The sequence below is a fragment of the Mobula birostris genome, chromosome 24, assembly GCF_030028105.1.
Source record: "Mobula birostris isolate sMobBir1 chromosome 24, sMobBir1.hap1, whole genome shotgun sequence".
Taxonomy (NCBI): Eukaryota; Metazoa; Chordata; class Chondrichthyes; order Myliobatiformes; family Myliobatidae; genus Mobula; species Mobula birostris.
The window spans coordinates 29,011,720-29,032,112 of NC_092393.1; the positions used below are offsets into that span (position 1 = coordinate 29,011,720).

The 20,393-nt window shown below is 40.0% G+C and overlaps 2 protein-coding genes across 11 annotated transcripts in view; both read right to left on the reverse strand.

Moving 5' to 3' along the window:
- Positions 1-330: 330 nt before the first annotated feature.
- Positions 331-6,656, reverse strand: mfsd6l (major facilitator superfamily domain containing 6-like). 7 transcript variants are annotated; one of them, XM_072242297.1, is made up of 3 exons: positions 6,554-6,656; positions 5,828-5,926; positions 331-5,403 (listed from the first exon to the last, which is right to left on the reverse strand). In XM_072242297.1, exon 3 carries the CDS (start codon positions 5,359-5,361, stop codon positions 3,451-3,453), a length of 1,911 nt encoding a protein of 636 aa, XP_072098398.1. In that variant the 5' UTR covers positions 5,362-5,403; positions 5,828-5,926; positions 6,554-6,656; the 3' UTR covers positions 331-3,450. The 7 variants fall into 7 exon arrangements, with proteins under 7 accessions (XP_072098398.1, XP_072098399.1, XP_072098401.1 ...); XM_072242298.1 differs by lacking the exon at positions 6,554-6,656 and adding an exon at positions 6,482-6,550; XM_072242300.1 differs by lacking the exon at positions 6,554-6,656 and adding an exon at positions 6,371-6,473.
- A 4,617-nt stretch (positions 6,657-11,273) lies between these two features.
- LOC140187208 (phosphoinositide 3-kinase regulatory subunit 6-like) overlaps positions 11,274-20,393 on the reverse strand; it is a 114,840-nt gene continuing 105,720 nt past the window's right edge. For all 4 annotated transcript variants that reach the window (XM_072242282.1, XM_072242281.1, XM_072242279.1 and 1 more), the window contains 2 exons: positions 15,164-15,282; positions 11,274-12,266 (listed from right to left, as the gene is read on the reverse strand). In XM_072242282.1, coding sequence (XP_072098383.1) covers positions 12,113-12,266; positions 15,164-15,282 — 273 coding nt within the window. In that variant the 3' untranslated portion in view covers positions 11,274-12,112. The remainder of the gene's footprint in view (positions 12,267-15,163; positions 15,283-20,393) is intronic.

Genomic DNA, 20,393 nt, shown 5'->3' on the forward strand with positions numbered 1-20,393 from the left:
AAAAATCATGTATACATAACTGAAGGCCAGACCAACAAAATCCATTTCCATGTGATAGAACTGTGTCTATATTAAACTATTTTAAAATCATAAAAATTTTGTTCCAAATGTAAATGGGATTCTTAGTAAAATATTTCCTGCTGGTGTGCCTTTTGGCATTCAAACAATGGAAATTGAAAATCATATTTCATAATCTGTTGCCAGCTATTAATTCAACTACGGATATCCACAGATTCCATTCAAGTAAAGCTCAGATACAAATCTATAAAAGTGACTTTACTACAACAATATTAAGACTTTATTAAAACAATCAGCTATAAGATGACCACAACCTTAATAACCTATAAAACTTCACAATCATATAAAACTCACTTTGCTGCACAGTGGTAACCAGTAGTCATAAAAGTGTACATTCATATGCTGCTGAGAACATGGAGCCAAAGAAAATGGCAGACTATGTAACTTAATGGTTTCTCCGGTTGCTTAAAAAATAACTCTTAAGAAAAATTTTAAAAATTTAACAAACCCTCAAATTGTAGAGTTAATCAAAGCTGCCTTTTATAGGTGGAAGAACCCAAAATGATTCCAATTTTCCTTGGCTTATGCTATACTTGTTGGTTAAAATCTCAATATATACTCAAAGATAGATAACGCAGCTGAAAAATGCATTAATGTCCTTTTTTTAAGCCTATAACATTACACCAACACAGAATCTGAACCAGGCTTATTCAACAGAAATTAACTGAATTAATAAAACTGACAAACTCAGCAAATGAAACAAGATTAAATAATTTTAATAAAATTAATTATCTAAAATTAACATATCCAGTCACCAACAAAATAAATCTAATACATTACTAATATTTAACCTTCAAAGATAAGAATATATAACCAAATATTACACAATAGTGGTTACTAACTAGTTTTAATTACCCACTCCAAGTTTTTACCTGGTAAAGAAAAAACATGCTATCCTTTTTACACAGCAAGGCACATTCAGCTTTATTTTACCAGTGAAAAAAAGTTATTCAAATCAAATCACATTTTACAGTATATCATTTTAATATAATTTGAAGATAATCATTCCTCCTTTCAACCTCATACCAGTGGAGTAAACTTAAACTAAATTTAAGCTAATGCTTTCTACAGTTTAAAAAAAACACATCTTGTTCTTCTTTACCAGACGGAGAGACAAGCATAGGTGCAAAGCTAAACCTGACTTGAACCTACTAATAATATAGATGACCTTAGAATGGTGTATTGCTTCCAGAACTAGTTTTAACTTTTAAAAAAAAGAGGAAGTAACGTCAGGTAAGTATATTTAAGAGTAGCTCTCTTCACTAAAGGAACTACTTGTTTAAAGAACTCAGTCTTAGAAACAAGAGTTCCTCAACTTGTACTGTTAAAGGAGGGATTTGAGGTTTGTTTATTTTAAGGCATCATTGACCTTTATTTCATTGTTGTTCTCAATCAACAAAGGGGATGTTATAGAGTTAAGCAATGTATTCTTAAATATATGGTGCAGATATTACATAGTTGTCCTTTTTCCAAACACAACCATAATAGTACTGAAAACTCCCATATATTTACATGCAAATACTAATTATTTGAGGAAGAATGAAAGGAAGTTCCCCATCTACCTCTGCCTATTTCTTGGCTTGCTAGTAGACTGTGGCATAAGGTTCCTGTGCAAAAATTCTCATTTCAAAATTACATATAAAAATGTGGAATGTTAATGTTCAGAAGTTCTGTAAATTAAAAGTTCCCTGCTGATATGAAGGTGTGAAACTGATTTCACAAGATACTTATTTTTTAACACAAGAAAATTAGCTATACTGGCATATTTATTAGAAAATTAGTACAGTTTGGTAAAATTTCAAAGCTGGAATGCATATAGTGAAGCACAAAGTATTTATTTTAAATCAACAGATTTTTAAAAGTGGATTGCTTATGTGACTTATTGGCAGAGAGACAGCTTTGTTTCATTAGATTGTGGAGATATCTATTACCCTGAAGTTTGTTGAGGAAAAGGCACAACATGTAGAAAATTTACATGATGGAAGAGAGAAAGCACTTCCTCATCAGCAGCTAAAATGGCTTCACCATTCAACTAAATTTTACTTCAAAGTTAATTCTCAACAAAACTAGCAAAATAGTGCAACATAAATTTGCTTTAATGCTTGACTGACATCTAATGCAAGAAAACATTAAACATTTTATTAAAATTGAACAGCATTATGCTAATAACTGCAATTAGCATATGCATATTATTTCAAGTCTTTTCTGTGTTAAATCTCTACTTCCTTTACTGGATCACTTTGATCACAAACACTTTCACCCAAAAATCTTGCCTCATCTTTTCATCTGCTGACAGGCTTAAATTATACCTCAGACAACGTGTTATATTTTTTAATTTTAGATCTCAGTATTAACTCCCACTAAAAAATCTAGCAAGTAGATGTACTTAACGTTAATACATTAGCAGCTTTGAACAGATATATTCTAACCAAGATTTCCAAGTATGACCTTGCATAAAAATTCGTTACAGACTGAAAAACATGAATCATCTACTTGACATTTTAAATGAAAACTTGTCTCAATTCCCTATTGTTTAAAAAACACACTGCAATTGCTTTTCTCCACCCACAAGGCCATCACAATATTATACATCAATTCCCAGAAAAAAGGGATAAACCAGAACTTCGATCCAAAGCTCCACCATAGATGCTGAGCAACTAAGCAAGAAACTGAACATAGTCTTTAGATATATTCAAGGGTATTCTAAAGCATGACAGTGGAGTGAAGGAGACACAAATACAAGTGTGCATACAAATAAAAAGGAGTGAGCCAGAGTATGCACATGTTCAATAAGGGCAGAAAGGAGTACTGAGACAGATACAAAGACAACAATGGCTGTGACATTTCGATTACCCTGAGAGCATAATGTGGAGGTGCTTCATAAATGCATTATTTGTGTAGATATTGATATTTTAAGTGGTGAACTTTGTATGGCATAACTTCCGTATTAATACAATGAAACTATGGATCATAATATATTCAGTGTAGAATACTTCTGTTCCTCCTACTGTTCACTGTACATCATATAGGCATGTTTTATATCAGAGACACTGCATAAACAATTACACCCATATTCACTCTCTATTACAGGAATATTTTAAATATTCTAGTTACTCAAAAAAACTATTTTCCATAATTTTTCATAAAAAATCCTGCAGTTTTGCAGATAAAAGTGCTTATTTGAATGAGAAGCCCCCTGAAATAGAATTAGTTTGCAATATCCAATAGCATTACTCATTTAATAGAAACTAGGATATCAAATTTAAAAATTCCTATCCCACATCTTGGTCTGGATTCTTAAATGAACCTGACAATACTTGCTAACTATTTAGACTTGCTTATTCAGCAGGGAACACAAAATAAGTAAACTGGTCACTTCATTAAAAAGTTATCATTTTTCAGAGCTTTAACAAGCCAGTCATTATTTTGCTCATCATCTGAGTCACTCAGATCACTAGTATCAGCTAACAGTCGTGAGTAGTTTAACCTCTTTTGTCGAGGGATTTTTGATTGTATAATGAGAAAAAACACTGCCCAAACTATGGCAGTAACAGAGCATGCTTGAAAAAGCCTTTCTATGCCAAAACTATCCACAATGAAGCCACTGCAAAAACTGCCAGAACATGCACCCAGACCAAAAGATATCCAATGGTAGATCTTATGGAGTGTTCTTTCAGTGCCAGGAGTAGCTATATCACTAGACTGACTCAGAACAGCCCACCACAAGGCACCATTGCTAAATGCATTTAAAACTTGAATAGGCAATACTGCCCAAGAAGACCATAGGAATGAATAGTAGAGCAGCTGAGCTGCTAGACAGATTAGAGCAAATCCAATTGTTCCGGAGATTGTAAGGATATTTAACATTTTGTCTTTGAAATGGAAAAACGAAAACTCAGCCAGAAACCCAATTGCCACAGCAGTACCCATATATGCCTCATTGCTTCCCTTGTCCTGCATTTGCCAAAAGAGGAAGTTATTTATTGTAGATCCAATAGCTCCTGTGATCAAGACCGTAACTGCATACAAGACAGCTCTTCCATCACTTCCCAATAGATGCAATCCTTTAAAAGTTTGGTTGACTGCATCATTTTTCTTAGCAGTGTGTACTGGATGTAACACTCCAACAATAAGTGCCAATAAAAGTACTGCAGCATAAGCATAGAAGTGCACAGCAGTTCTTGAGGTATGTGTATTGAGGAAACAGTCCAGCCTGTCCACAAGGATACCAATGCTAAAAGCTGCTCCAGCTGTACCCAAGTGTCCCCAAATCCATTGTCTGCCATAGCGGTCAACAGCATCCACAAAGTCCAAATAGTCATACAGCCCATCATCTGTAACCCAATCCAGTGTTGATGCTAGAACCTCCCATAAAGATACAGCTAGCAGAATAAGCACCAATGTCTGCTGCCAGTTATCGAGCATTTTAAGATTAGAATTTGGTGCAAAATTGAGCTGTTGATTTTTATTCCCATCTTCAAAGCTAGCTTTTAGTGTAACATCCCTTTTTACAAGGGGAATATTTGGTGTACTGAAATGAACATCTAAAATGCCATTTTCCTCTCTGCTTTCTTTTAGCAAAGGAAATTGCTTGGTAGTTTTTTCCACAGTTCTTTTATAACCAGAGCTTTTACTAGGCAGAGTTTGTTTTGCTTGAAGATGGTGTATATTGTTTGCACTTCCCGTTTCTTCTGATGGTTGAGTAGAGATTTCAGAAGTTGTAATATTCTCAGATGGCTGTTTGGTTGAATTTCTAATAGGTGATTCTACAGTTGTCAACAAATGGAGTTTCATTTTCATTTCAGTACTGTGTATATTATGGAGTTCTGAACTAGGATGACTTGTCACAATAATATTTACTGTTCCTGGAAGCATGGTATATGCAAGATCACCCATGTGGCTTTTGTCTTCTGCTGTATTTTGATTCCAATTGGTTTTTGCATACATACTTGTGTTACAATATTTGTACTGAATTTCCTTATTCACAGGTGGAATTAGTGTAAGTAGAAAGCTGACTCCTATAGATGAAATCAAGGAACAGAACACAAGCATTCTTCTTTTGTTATAGCGTCCAGCATAGTAAGACCAGAAGGGAGTACAAATCAAGGATATGAAAAACTTTGTTCCAATCACAATCCCAACAAATGGTGCAGTCAATCCAAGCTGTCTTAAGAATATGGTAAGAAATGGAATTATACAGCCTTTGGCTGCACAATAGAGAAAATGATAGGAACTGGCAAGAGCCAGTGCTTTGCTGATGTTCCACTGTTTATTCCTCTTCATAGTTCAAGCTTTATTTTCCACCACACATCCCTAGTTGGCCATCTGAAAAAAAACAAGAACATTGATTATTTAATAATATATACTTACATATATTTAAGGCAAAGGTTGATAGATTCTTGATAGGTCAGGGCATAAAGGGATACAGGGAGAAGGCAGGAGATTGGGGCTGAGGGGGAAAATGGATCAGCTATGATGATCCATTCAAGTGAAGCAGACTCGATGGGCCAAATGGCCTAATTCAGCTCCGAGAGTTTATGGTCTTAATAGAAGATATAACTGAGTGACATTATTTACAAACAAGTTCATAAATATGATTAAAAATTGTATGCACATGTTGGACATTCCAGCATAACTTTTAACAATAATTTCTCCACTATTAGCCATAAATCTTTATCCAATGTCTCCTCAACCTCATCTCAAAGTGAATTTGAATCAGAGAATTATTAGAGTTCACCAATGCACATACCTCCCCTACTCTTTACATTATTCTAGAGAGAAATCTGGCTCTCTTGACTTGGAATAAACTCGCGGCCTCTGCTGTTGGTCTTATTTTTCATTCCACCTGCTGCAAGGCAAGCACATAAACATTAAGGAACAAAAAACTACTGGAGACTCTCAGGAGGTCAGGAAGTATCTATGGAGGGTAATGAACAGTCTCATTTCGGGCTGAGACCCTTCATAGGGAGTGATTTAACGTCCCTTCACAAATGCTGTGTGACTTCTGAGTTCCTCCAGCATTTTATCTGCCGCTCCAGATTTCCAGCACCTCTCTCTCTCTCGTCCCAAATATCTTAACCCCGACCAATGTACAATACGGATCAACCAATTTATTTTCCTGTTCTGTGTTGTGTCCGGTTCCGCCATTGCAAACGCCGTCCTTCTGGCTCTGCCCCCAGGCTGACTGGGTCTCCGGAGCACCTACCGAACTGATACTGATGAAACCGCCAACAGGCCGGGTTACCCTGGGCTATAATAGCGCTCGGCCAAGGGCTGAAAAGAGATCACTCACAGCCTCGGCTCCGACATCCAGAAAACTTTAATCACTCCCCACCCTTTCGCAGATACCACAAAACCCGCGTTTTACGGCAAGCTGTGTGGCACTCGGCCCTTCCTTCCCCACCTCGCCGTCAGCGCGAAGCTCGAGTCCTCACGCCCCCACAACCGTCACCGCACCACCCTCCCTCGCCACTACCTGAAGCCGAGACACGATCAGACCAGCGCGCAGGCGCCCTACGACACGGTGAACGCTTCCCTCAACACCGTCCGCGTGCGCGCGCGGCCCGAACCCTCCTGTCCCTCCGCGAGCGTTCACGTGCCGTGCCGCAGCCCCGCCTTCTCCGTTCCCGCGCTCACGTGATGGCACCATGTTGTACTCGTTCCCCAGTTTGGTTGCTGCTGATGCAGCAGGTAGCAGTCACCTGGTTTTGTTTTATTTCCTCACAAAAATAAGTTTACTTCAAGTATTACAATACTAGAACAAAACACTGCAAACAGCAATAACGAACACCAACCAAGTTAAAACATTTCCATCCTCATCCGCAATTTACCCGGGCATTAACAGTCACAGATCTCTCAGTGGATGAGCATCTGGGGGACAGTGACACCGCTCCCTGGCCTTTATAATTATCATGGAAAAGGATAGAATCAAAGAGGACAGGAAAATTTTTAATTGGGGAAAGGCAAATTATGAGGCTATAAGGCTAGAATTTACGGGTGTGAATTGGGATGATGTTTTTGCAGGGAAATGTACTATGGACATGTGGTCGATGTTTAGAGATCTCTTGCAGGATGTTAGGGATAAATTTGTCCCGGTGAGGAAGATAAAGAATGGTAGGGTGAAGGAACCATGGGTGACAAGTGAGGTGGAAAATCTAGTCAGGTGGAAGAAGGCAGCATACATGAGGTTCAGGAAGCAAGGATCAGATGGGTCTATTGAGGAATATAGGGAAGCAAGAAAGGAGGTTAAGAAGGGGCTGAGAAGAGCAAGAAGGGGGCATGAGAAGGCCTTGGCGAGTGGGGTAAAGGAAACCCCAAAGCATTCTTCAATTATGTGAAGAAAAAAAGGATGACAGGAGTGAAGGTAGGACCGATTAGAGATAAAGGTGGGAAGATGTGCCTGGAGGCTGTGGAAGTGAGCGAGGTCCTCAATGAATACTTCCCTTCGGTATTCACCAATGAGAGGGAACTTGATGATGGTGAGGACAATATGAGTGAGGTTGATGTTCTGGAGCATGTTGATATTAAGGGAGAGGAGGTGTTGGAGTTGTTAAAATACATTAGGACAGATAAGTCCCCGGGGCCTGACAGAATATTCCCCAGGCTGCTCCACGAGGTGAGAGAAGAGATTGCTGAGCCTCTGGCTAGGATCTTTATGTCCTCGTTGTCCACGGGAATGGTACCGGAGGATTGGAGAGAGGCGAATGTTGTTCCCTTGTTCAAAAAAGGTAGTAGGGATAGTCCGGGTAATTATAGACCAGTGAGCCTTACGTCTGTGGTGGGAAAGCTGTTGGAAAGGATTCTTAGAGATAGGATCTATAGGCATTTAGAGAATCATGGTCTGATCAGGGACAGTCAGCATGGCTTTGTGAAGGGCAGATCGTGTCTAACAAGCCTGATAGAGTTCTTTGAGGAGGTGACCAGGCATATAGATGAGGGTAGTGCAGTGGATGTGATCTATATGGATTTTAGTAAGGCATTTGACAAGGTTCCACATGGTAGGCTTATTCAGAAAGTTAGAAGGCATGGGAGCCAGGGAAGTTTGGCCAGGTGGATCCAGAATTGGCTTGCTTGCAGAAGGCAGAGGGTGGTGGTGGAGGGAGTACATTGAGATTGGAGGATTGTGACTAGTGGTGTCCCACAAGGATCTGTTCTGGGACCTCTACTTTTCGTGATTTTTATTAACGACCTGGATGTGGGGGTAGAAGGGTGGGTTGGCAAGTTTGCAGACGTCACAAAGGTTGGTGGTGTTGTAGATAGTGTAGAGGATTGTCAAAGATTGCAGAGAGATGCAGAAGTGGCAGATGGAGTTCAACCCGGAGAAGTGTGAGGTGGTACACTTTGGAAGGACAAACTCCAAGGCAGAGTACAAAGTAAATGGCAGGATACTTGGTAGTGTGGAGGAGCAGAGGGATCTCGGGGTACATGTCCACAGATCCCTGAAAGTTGCCTCACAGGTGGATAGGGTAGTTAAGAAAGCTTATGGGGTGTTAGCTTTCATAAGTCGAGGGATAGAGTTTAAGAGTCGCGATGTAATGATGCAGCTGTATAAAACTCTGGTTAGGCCACACTTGGAGTACTGTGTCCAGTTCTGGTCACCTCACTATAGGAAGGATGTGGAAGCATTGGAAAGGGTACAGAGGAGATTTACCAGGATGCTGCCTGGTTTAGAAAGTATGCTTTATGATCAGAGCTTAAGGGAGCTAGGGCTTTACTCTTTGGAGAGAAGGGGGATGAGAGGAGACATGATAGAGGTGTACAAGATAATAAGAGGAATAGATAGAGTGGATAGCCAACGCCTCTTCCCCAAGGCACCACTGCTCAATACAAGAGGACATGGCTTTAAGGTAAGGGGTAGGAAGTTCAAGGGGGATATTAGAGGAAGGTTTTTTACTCAGAGAGTGGTTGGTGCGTGGAATGCACTGCCTGAGTCAGTGGTGGAAGCAGATACACTAGTGAAGTTTAAGAGACAACTAGACAGGCATATGGAGGAATCTAAGGTGAGGCTTATATGGGAGGCAGTGTTTGAGGGTCGGCACAACATTGTGGGCTGAAGGGCCTTTACTGTGCTGTACTATTCTATGTTCTATTCAAGATGATTGTTGATCCCTTCAAATTCTTCATTATTCCTAACTTGATGAAATAGTGAAATCATTTCATTTTCACTTACAGTCCTTTCTGACATCTCCAAGCCTGAATGCTTGAAACTGCAGTGATCAAAACAGTTCTGAATTATCTTAGCGCAAACACGAGGAAATCTGCAGATGCTGGAATTTCAAGCACTCCCTTGTCCATTCATTCCCCCCATCCCTCCCCACCGATCTCCCTCCTGGCAGTTATCCTTGTAAGTGGAACAAATGCTACACATGCCCTTACACTTCCTCCTTCACTACCATTCAGGGCCCCAGACAGTCCTTCCAGGTGGGGCGACACTTCACCTGTGAGTCGGCTGGGATGATATACTGCATCCGGTGCTCCCGATGCGGTCTTCTATGTATTGGCGAGACCCGACACGAACTGGGAGACTGTTTTGCTGAACATCTACGCTCTGTCCGCCAGAGAAAGCAGGATCCCCAGTGGCCACACATTTTAATTCCACGTCCTGTTCCCATTCTGATATGACTATCCACGGCCTCCTCTACTGTAAAGATGAAGCCACACTCAGGTTGGAGGAACAACACCTTATATTCCGTCTGGGTAGCCTCCAACCTAATGGCATGAACATTGACTTCTGTAACTTCCGCTAATGCCCCACCTCCCCCTCGTACCCCATCCATTATTGCCCATCCTCTGGGCTTCCCTCCTCCCCCTTTCTTTCTCCCTAGGCCTCCCGTCCCATGATCCTCTCATATCCCTTTTGCCAATCACCTGTCCAGCTCTTGGCTGCATCCCTCCCCCTCCTGTCTTCTCCTATCATTTTGGATCTCCCCCTCCCCCTCCCACTTTCAAAGCTCTTTCTATCTCTTCTTTCAGTTTGTCCTGACAAAAGGGGCTCGGCCCGAAACGTCGACTGTACCTCTTCCTAGAGATGTTGCCTGGCCTGCTGAATTATCTTAGTGCTCATTTCTTGCCATAGTTGGCAAAACTTGACATTTGCAAAAAAAAATTGGCCAAATTACTGCTTTTTAAGCACAAACTGATATTTTATAACTGTTCACAGTAAGCATGGTGTAGTGTCTAATGGTCATGCAAGTGTATGCTAGAAACTGTTCAGCAAGTCTCCTGTCCCAATTAGGCAGCATAGTGTCCCAAATAAATGAAGCGAATCCCAGCTATTTTGATTCGGTTTTGTTCTTTAAGAGTTGTCCCAAATAGCGGCTGCCCTGATTAACTGATAGCCCACTGTAATACGGTTGTCGCATTCTTCCTTTCAAAATGAGCAATTTTATATTTTCCCAGACTGTACTCCACACAAGAGTCCACAAGTACTGGAACTTGGAGCAAAAGTCAAGCTGCCGGAAGAACTCAGCGAGCCTATGAAGGCAAAGGGATAGCTGATGTTTTGGTTAAGTCCCCACAAAAGGACTGGAAGTGTAAAGAGGATATAACCAGTATAAAGTGAGAGGGAGAGCAGGGGGAGAGCTGAGTCAGGAGCTGACAAGTGATAGGTGGATTCAGGTGAGGAGAAGTTGATGGATAGATAGCGCTAGGTGAAGGAGAGAAGAGTGGAGATAGCGACAGAGGCTGGGAGGTGATGTGGGGAGAACAGTGGTCTGTAGATGATGGAATCTGATGATGAAAGGTGGTGAGTGGAACCAGATAAGGGTGGGATGGCAGCCAGATGGTACAGTAGATGGAGGGGATAGATTCAGTGTGTGGGTGACAGGTGGATGAAGTAATGGAGCGTGGGTAGAAGATGGTTATCAGGGCTTGGGGGAGCTGTTGGAAAGAATGACTTGTGTAAGAAGTGGGTGGATGCAGGAAAAAAGAGTGGGTGCAGGTTACCTGAAATTAGAAAATCAATGTTCGTGACATTGGGCAGAATATAATGCAGTGTTCCTCTAGTTTTATGCACAATTTTTGCAAAACCTTTTCCCCCACCCATCTATCACCCACAATAGAGTTCATTGACATAGAGGTATGCAGAGATAAAGTACTTAGTATGATATCAGCAACCACCTTCCCTAAAACTTGCACATTTCATTGAAATATTGGTGAATAATATAAACACAAGGCTTTCAGTTCTATTAAGCACAGTGATATTTTAATGTAAAATATTTTTACAGGACCATATAATAAATACTATACATCTAAGACAAACTTGTACATGTTAGACACGAGGATGTTAGAAATATAGCTAAGTGGCAAGTTAAACAGCATAATGGAATTACAGTGTAAAATCTTATGGAGGAAGATTTATTTATTCATTGTAGTGAAATTATACTTACAAGCATAAAGAGCATGTTCATGAATTTGCTACCAGAAATTGAGAGTAAATCATTTCTCCCCCTGAAATGTGCAGCACATTTTATCCTTGTAGTGAACTTTGCAATCACAGGTTTATTAATGTTCAATCCAAAGTTTAAAGAAAGGCTTTATTTAAAAATAACTGAAGTAATCTCGTGTAAATCCTGCATAAATAATTCTGTACTTTTCCCCAAACTTATTTTGTAAGGTCTATCTAAAGTTTGGCTAATGTTCACCATTCTCCAAACTCAATAGTATGCATGCGAATTAAGTAGACAGTAACAAGCACACGAGCTCTAGAAATGTTCCCGTCAATATTGCAATAGTCTTTTCTTCCGACTTCCCTTTTATGCAATAGTCTTCTTCTGACCTTCTTGAACTGGTTCAAATAAAATGTTCGATTTCCAAATAATATTCCCCCAAGCACCAACATCTTGATGTCCTGATAACAGGAATAATGATTTTTGTGTTTGTCAAATCTTGAAAATAATTGTTCCCTCTCCAGAAGATGTTCTTCAACAGTTGAATGTAATTATTGTGCCTCTTTGCTTTACTGTTCTAGCAGCTCCAAATCATTTGTTTCTTCAAGCAATTAATTAGTTAATTATTTTCCGTTGGTTACTTTATCTTACAGGATACCTGCAAAGGTATTGAGGGGTAACAACAGGCATTTTGGCATGTACTTCGTTAATCCAATATTTTCAATTTCAGTTTGATTAAATCTTAATGTCCTCATTTTATGCAAGCAGTATCCAGGTTCCAGACAGGGAGACACGTCAATGCTGTGTTTTATTTAAAAAAAAATAAGTTAATGAGCAATATTTTCCAAACTTGTTCAAACAATAAGCTACTCATTTCATGCAATCTTTTTTAATGTTGATTTGAAATTAAAATGTAAATAACAATCATATTTTAAGATCAAATCAAAAAGTACATGTGAATCAAGTAAAAAAAACCTGTGGATTTACTCTCTGGAGATGAGAAACTACGGAGGAATCTTTACAATTTTTATCGATATTTACAGACAATTTATATCTATTTCCTGCTTCACCCAGTTTAAATGAGCTCAGCACTGAAATTGAGTACTAGCAAATACAATATACAATAGGGGAGGTTCTGCAAAAGATCATTGATTTGAAATGGATTCTCCCATAATGTGTTGACTAACCTGCAGTGTTTCCAGCATTTTTCCTCTGTGCCATCACTCATATAATTCATTCAGTTAGTTCCACCTAGATACCTAGGAGACAGCTTTGCAATATTATCTACAGGAAGAGGTACTGTCGACGTTTTGGGCCGAGACCCTTCATCAGGACTGTCCTGCCGGTCTCGGCCCGAAACGTCGACTGTATCTCTTCCTATAGATGGTGCCTGGCCTGCTGTGTTCACCAGCATTTTGTGTGTGTGTTGCTTGAATTTCCAGCATCTGCAGATTTCTTCGTGTTTGCAATATTATCAAAAGGTGCTAGCTATCCTTTTTGGAGATCCTCTGATTTAGAATTGAGGCTGAGCAATGGCCAACACTAAGCTTGTATGTTCATATTGTATTCCCTTCAGCCTCTCCTAAGACACCCTAAAAATGACAAAGCAGTTATATTACTCATGTAATTTTCATGCTGTCACATATTTCAGCTAAAATATGTTCAGGCTGCAGAACTGCATGTTGTTCTCAATTAGGTAGTGACCCAAAAATACTTTTTCTTTCCAAAATACTTTAGGGAATGGTATTCACCAAATAGTAGTCCAGATCATAATTTCTTAGGTTCAAATTGTCTTTATTGTCTATGTATAATTATTTTATAGTACTAGAGATAAATGATGAAAATATTGTATTCAAATAATTATTCAAAATATTATTTGTTTGGCACATAAATGGTAGGTTCATTGCTTTTATCCATGATTTTACAAGGCAGTTCAAGCATCGTCATATCTCAGACTTCCAGCTCATCTGATCTCCCACGCCACCACTGGGTCCAGTGGCAGAGTACAAACATGCTGAGCGGAAGGGCCAGCAGCAATAAGGTAGCTGGTCTGTAAATCTGATCCCATTCATTTCCACTCTATCTAAATGAATAGTGACTTGGTCTCTACATCAGTCTGTCCAGAAAACTATTTTAGTCAGTGTAGGTTTTGGGTAATTGGTGCAATTTTAATGTTGAATTCCATGAGAAGTCAAACACTGGACTGTGATTAGAAAAAGGCTGGCGATATGGTCAGTTGGTTCAGAACTTCTGTACTTTCATGAAAACCCTGAACTTGATGGCACTTATACAAGGATATACAGGCAGTACACTGCAAATTTCAGGCAATGTTTTGATAATTTACATTATTTCTGGAATTTCCTCTTCACCATCCTTCAATTTTTTTTCAATGGAATATTGCATTGTGTCATTCTACTTCAGCACTCAGTGTCAGATCAAACAAGGTTCCAATCCTTATCAGTTACATACTATTATTATATGTTGCACTTGCTTTCTTTCATGACTCAAGCTCCCTTGCCCCACTCCCATGTTATTTTCTTCCTGTTTTCCCTTCCTGTCCATGCAACAACACAACCCTATCTGATATAGCCAATACGGTGTGCTATAAGGGAGTGGGAGAACTTCTGACCTTACTCTGAATCCCTTTCTCTAGCCATTTTTCTGAAAGTCATAGAAATGCACATTATGTTTTATACCTCTTCAAAACCATCTTTGGAAAAATCAGAATTTCATTAATGAGCATGTGCATCTTCTCTCCTTTGGAATTGTACATACCTCCAACTCCTTTTTGGTAACCCTCAGGTTGCCTTTACTCTAGTCTTGTGGAGCCAAAAGTAATTCATGAGGTCATTGTGGGAACTGCAGATTTCTCTGTAGTTGGCAGGAAATTGTTGAGGGGGTAGGTGGGTGGGCGGGTGAGATTGTGTACTGGTTCTGACTCAAGGCTGACATGTGCCCCAATGCATGGCCTTATTTCAAATGCTTCTCCGCTTTGAGTAGTCATGGGAGCAGAGATTTCCAGGAGTCAGAAGAGATGATGCATTTCTTCAAGGAAACTTTCAGGGAATTAATAAACCTTTTCCTCTGTCTACATCAGACCTGTCTTGCCATGACAGGTCTTAAAATAGAGTATCTGGTTCAGGAGTCTGCTACTGGATGTGCAATAATGTGTCATAGAACAGTCTCAATGGGACTAGAAAAACCTCATATTAAAGTGTGTGTTTTACCATTCAAAGGAAACCGTGCTGATATTGGATGATCTGATTGGATATCCCTAGAGTTTGCTGTAATATGCCCAAAAATGTTCCAAAGTCTACAGAGTGTAGTACAGCCAGGGATTTTTTTTTTTTGTCACCAGTTGCTTAACTTGATTCTCTGGACTTCACTCAACTCCTGTTATCATGAATGCTAAAAGTTTCACCCTTTCAGAATAGCAATATTCAAAAATGAAGCATGAAGTTCTTTTGTAATCACTGGGATCCATCCAATTTTGATTTCACATAGAAAGCAAAGATGTCCAGCAAATCATGCCCTCAGTTTTTGGATACTATTTATAATAGTCACTCTTATGGTGTGTAGAATGAAGAAATTAAAATTTACTAATCCAAATTTTAAGAGTTCAAGGCACTTAAAGTAACTATTTATCTAAACTTGGTTAAAAACAGTCAGAAATATTACAACTATATAAATATACCAACCTGATAACATCCTTGTATACCCTTCGAAAATCCTTGTCTAGACAAACCGTCATAGATTTTCCACAGTTATCCTGGACTTTAATTTTTATATAAGATGTCCGCATCATGACATTTCCAGCCTGTAGCAAATAGTTAGTGAATGGGTTATTAGCTGAAAAACTAATACCTGTTTGTCATCAGAGAAACGAACTTAAAAGCTTGACATCATAGTCATCATAGAACAGTCTTAACGGACTAGAAACACCTCATACTAAAGTGTTTCTTTTTCCACTCAAAGGAAATCTTGCTGATATTGGATGATCTGAGTAGATATCCCTAGAATATACTGTAAGATGCTCAAAAATGTTCTGAATTCTACAGAGTGTAGTATAGCCAGGGATTTTATTTTCCCTGAATTTAGCTGCCAAGATAGTCAATGGGTGCCTCAGTGGAGATATCATTGGCAGAACTCATTTATGGGAGGCACCATTTCAGAAAGAACTGACCAATCGTGGAAGGTCATGGAATAAGAGGCAAAGTTGCACCCACTCGCAAAGGGCCTACTCCAACAAAGGATTCAGAGGGACTCTATTTTACTGGAACTTAAGTAATTGACACTTTTTGGCAAAACTTATGGCCAACTTCTTGTTCCTTGACCACACACTCCAGGGAGGCCAAGGTCATGCTGACTCTCTCCATCCTTGCAACAGATCTTTCTAAGTATCCGTAGCTTTCTCCTAATTTGTTGCTTACTCCTGCATCAGACAAAACACTTAATTCACAAAATAAATTATTTTGCCTAATTTCATTTCAGCAAGGAACAGATGGAGTATTGGGCAGTGAGATTTGCAAGCACTGCTAGCTTCCCACAAGTGTGGACAGCCATTGACTATATGTGCTCAATGACATAAACCTCCTCTCAAAGGAAAAAGTTTCCAGGTCCACAACGTGCAGATCACTGTGAATCATTAGAAGGATCCTCTCATGAGAAGTACCCATGGTTTCTGGAATAACGCAAATTTCCTTCACCCTGCCAAACTACTTAAACAGCTGGATATACCTGGAGGAGTAGATCCAGGGGACCAATCACAATCCTCTACTCCCACTTCCTCAAACCAATGCACTCTCCAACCTTGGCTGTTAACCACAGATGGAAGGAGCTACCTGCTTCAAATATAAAAACACACGTGTTCTCTGTCTTGGGGTTGGGATAAGGAAGACGTTCAGACCCAGAGACTACTGCTGTGTTAAGTGTGCTGTACTATGAAAAACAAAAGACATTAGCCAGCTAACAAAATCATCAAGAGGTCCATGAGGTAAATCCTGGAAAGCAGTAGGAGTAAGAATTGCCCTAAGACGGGGTTTCCAACCTGGGGTCTACAGACCCCTTGCGTAATGATATTAGTCCATGACATAAAAAAAGCTGGGAACCCCTGTCCTAAGGGAAGATCTTTGTAAAAAGGATCGATAATCAACCCCCACCCACCATCCCCAGCCCCAGCACAAACCAGCTGATCCTCTCAATACACAATACTAGCCAGGAAAAGACAACTGGCACATAAAAATATTCTTACATGATCCTTAGCAGGTCCATCTGTGCTGTATATAGCAGAACACAGCAGTTTTGGCAAGGATCATACAGGTTCTGATTTGATATCACCAGCATATTGTTGTTTTGCGGCAGCAGTACATTGTAATAAATGGTAATAAAAACTACATATTACAAGAAGTATCCATAGAATAATAAATTAAATAGTAGTGCAAAAAAGAGGGGGAAATACTGAGGAAGTGTTCATGGGTTCATTGTCCATTAAAAAATCTGATGGCAGAGGGGAAGAAGCTATTCCTGAAATGTCTTCAGGAATCTGTGCCTCCTTCTTGATGGTGACAATGAGAAAAGGCAATGTCCTTGTTAGAGTGAGTTTTTGGGTAGATGATTCATTTACACTTAGATAACTCTGGCCACCAGTCTTCTATTTGACAAAGTACTGTGGATTGAGTTCACAACAATGCATTTCCTAAAAGCTGTGAATATTGGGATACTAGCCAGATGCTGCGGATGGAAGTGTGAAGTGTACAGGTAGTTTCGAAGACAGTATTGTCTATACTTCAAAGATATGAATTGTCTTCTATGTTAGCACATAAAATGCCAAATAAATGTATTGTGGATTTAACTTGCATTCCTAAAGGCTGTGGATACCAACCCAGACATGTTGGCATCGGAAGGAAAGGATGAAGTCGAAAGGTGTGATGTTTTGTATGTAGCTTCAAAAGGAAGCATTGTCTATGCATTGTCTATAACTTTTAAAATAGCAATTGCCCTTTTGTGTTTAACATATAAATATCGAGCCCACATTGGGCTAGCAGACCTTTCTACTGAAAGCGTCTCTGTCCATATGATACCTGCTGTACCTTGTTGTGTCGAATAAAGAAGCTGCTTTGTATCTACCAGTGACTCTATCTCTCCGGTGATTTCATCCACGCTACAACAGTCCTGATGAGGGTTCTTAATGATGGATGCTGCCTTTTTGAGGCATCGGCTTTAAAAGATGTCCTGGATGCCGGGGAGGCTGGTGCCCATGATAGAGTGTCTGAGTTTACAGCTTTCTGCAGGTTTTTCTATCAGATGGTGATGCAACCAGTTAGAATGCTCTCCATAGTACATCTATAGAAATTTGTGTGTGCCTTTGGTTATATACTGATTCTCCTCGAACTTCTAATAAAATATAGCTGCTGTTGTGCTTTCTTTGTAATTACATTAATGTTGGGCCCAGGATAGATCTTCAGAGATGTTAACACCCAGGAACTTGAAACTGCTCACCCTTTCCACTTCTGATCCCTCGAAGAGGACCGGTGTATGATCCCTTGACTTCCCCTTCCTGAAGTCCACAATCAATTCCTTGGTCTTACTGACAATGAGTGTAAGTGTATTGCTGCAACACCACTCAGCCAGCAGATCCATCTTGTCCTGCATGCCTTCTTGTCACCATTTGAAATTCTGCCAACAATAGTTATGTCATCAGCAAATTTTGAGGTGGCATTCGAGCTGTGCCTAGCCACATGGTTGTGGATGTACAGACAGTAGAACAGTGGGCTAAGCATGCATCCTTGAGGTGTGCCAGTACTGTCTGTCGGCGAGGAGGAGAAGTTATTTTCGATCTGCAGAGACTGTGGTCTCTTGTTGAAGCAGCCAAGGGTTCATTTGCAGTGGGAGCTACAGAAGCCCAGGTTTTGGAGCTTTTTGATTAGAAACGAGCGATTGATTGTAGTGAACACTGAGCTATAGTCAATAAACAGCAGCTTGACTTAAATATTATTATTGACCAGGTGATTCAAGACTGAATGGGGACCCTCCATTGTTCAGGGATGACCATGGATGTTGCGATCTAGCTGCCTACGTGATATGCAAGTCATTGTTGAACTCAATGTAGGATTGCCCTAGGGCCATGGACCAATACAGTACCGCAAAGAATGCAGCGGTGCACCAGATCTGGGCCGACATTTACGTGCCGGGCAGCACCTAATTAATTAGCTTGTTTATTTTGGCTTTTTTCTTAAAGATGTGCTGGGTGCGTTCCGGCCACCGCTGCATTCCTCGCAGCACTGTATCGGTTCGCGGCCCGGAGGTTGAGGACCACTGCCCTAGGGACTCCAGCTCCAGAATTTTCTTCAGTGTTTGCTTCCAGTACCTTCCCCATGAGGGGGTATAGCCGGAAAGCAGTGGAGGTTTGAGCTAAGTTTTCCTTCTCCTAGATGAGCTGCCAACCATAGCTGACGAGCCCCATCTACCTGAAGAAACTACCTGAGGTAGTTACCTGCCTTTGTCCCTCCTTCTGTTGATAGAAACAGTTCCACCGGGCTTAGTAGCTAAGCCACATGTGAAGGCCAGGAGCTGGACTTGGTTGTCAGAGGCTATTTGAGATACACGCCATTGGGAATATTTAATAGGCAGTGGGAGCTTATACCCAAAATGTCCCCCAACTATGACAATCTAGAATGAACTACGTCATAGCAACACACACAAAATGCTGGAGGAACTCAGCAGCCCAGGCAGCATCTATGGAAAAGAGTACGGTCGATGTTTTGGACCAAAACTCTTTGGCAGGCCCGAAACGTCGACTGTACTCTTTTCCATAGATGCCGACTGGCCTGCTGAGTTCTTCCAGCATTATGTCTGTGTTGCTCGAATTTCCAGCATCTGCAGATTTTCTCTTGTTTGTGAATGAACTACGTCATTGTGGAAAATGGCAAATTAAAATATTCTGAGGTAGTTTTATTTGTACTGCATTGCATCATTAATGGTCAGAACATAGATTTCATTGCATAGAATTGTACAGTAGAGAAGGAGACCCTCAGGTCTACATAAATTTCCTCCCAAAATTTGCATTTAAATCTTCAATTGAAAACATGTTTTGCTAAACTGCAATTTAATTTCTATTATTATTTCTTTAATGTTTTCAATTCCTCTGTAACTATTCACAATTAGAATGTGAAAAGGCCAAATGGTAAAAAGATACCAAGATCAGCATTCATAAAGTTCCTAAAAATAATGGAAAAGATAAACAAAAGTAAGGTTTTATATTTCAGAGGGAGTAGGAAGCGGTGGAGAGAACAAAGGCAGCGAGTGGTTCTGGTACAGATCTAAAGGTGATAAATTGTTGCTGAAGTTATCTGATAGGTTAAGAAGGGAAGTGAGAGAGATAAGACAAAGGAACATGTAAAAATTTGTAAAAGGTTGGTCACAGTTCAAAGAAACAGTTTAGTTTTATATTGAGTCCGGAAGCTGCAACCTGCCCAAATGGAGCTGAGGTTTCTTAAACCTACAAAGTGCAGGAGGCCACAGACATATTGATTAGAACTTGTTTTGGATTCTGCCCTTTCCCTTCCAGTCCTGATGAAGGGTCTTGGCCTAAAACTGTTGACTGTTCATTTCCCTCCATACAGTACATTAAAAGATAAAGAAAACATTGCTTAACTTTGACTGGCTACTTGAATGAAGCATTTATTTCTGTAGCCCATTAATTTGACCTAATGGCACATATTTTCTATGTTGAAATTATGCACAATACCTGGGGTAAATTGTGCATGGAATCATTTCTGGATTAAATAGTACTATCAGGGAAAAGATCTGAGCAATTACATGCATAATTCATCTTAACACAGTATGTATTTTGCTCCACTTTTGCACCCAATTCCATAATCATGAGGGGATTGGTCATTTCCATAAATCACCAATATAAATATAGCACAA

Bases quoted from the DNA above. Each gene is read 5' to 3' on its own strand.
- mfsd6l (XM_072242301.1), bottom strand. From the start codon at position 5,361: ATGAAGAGGAATAAACAGTGGAACATCAGCAAAGCACTGGCTCTTGCC.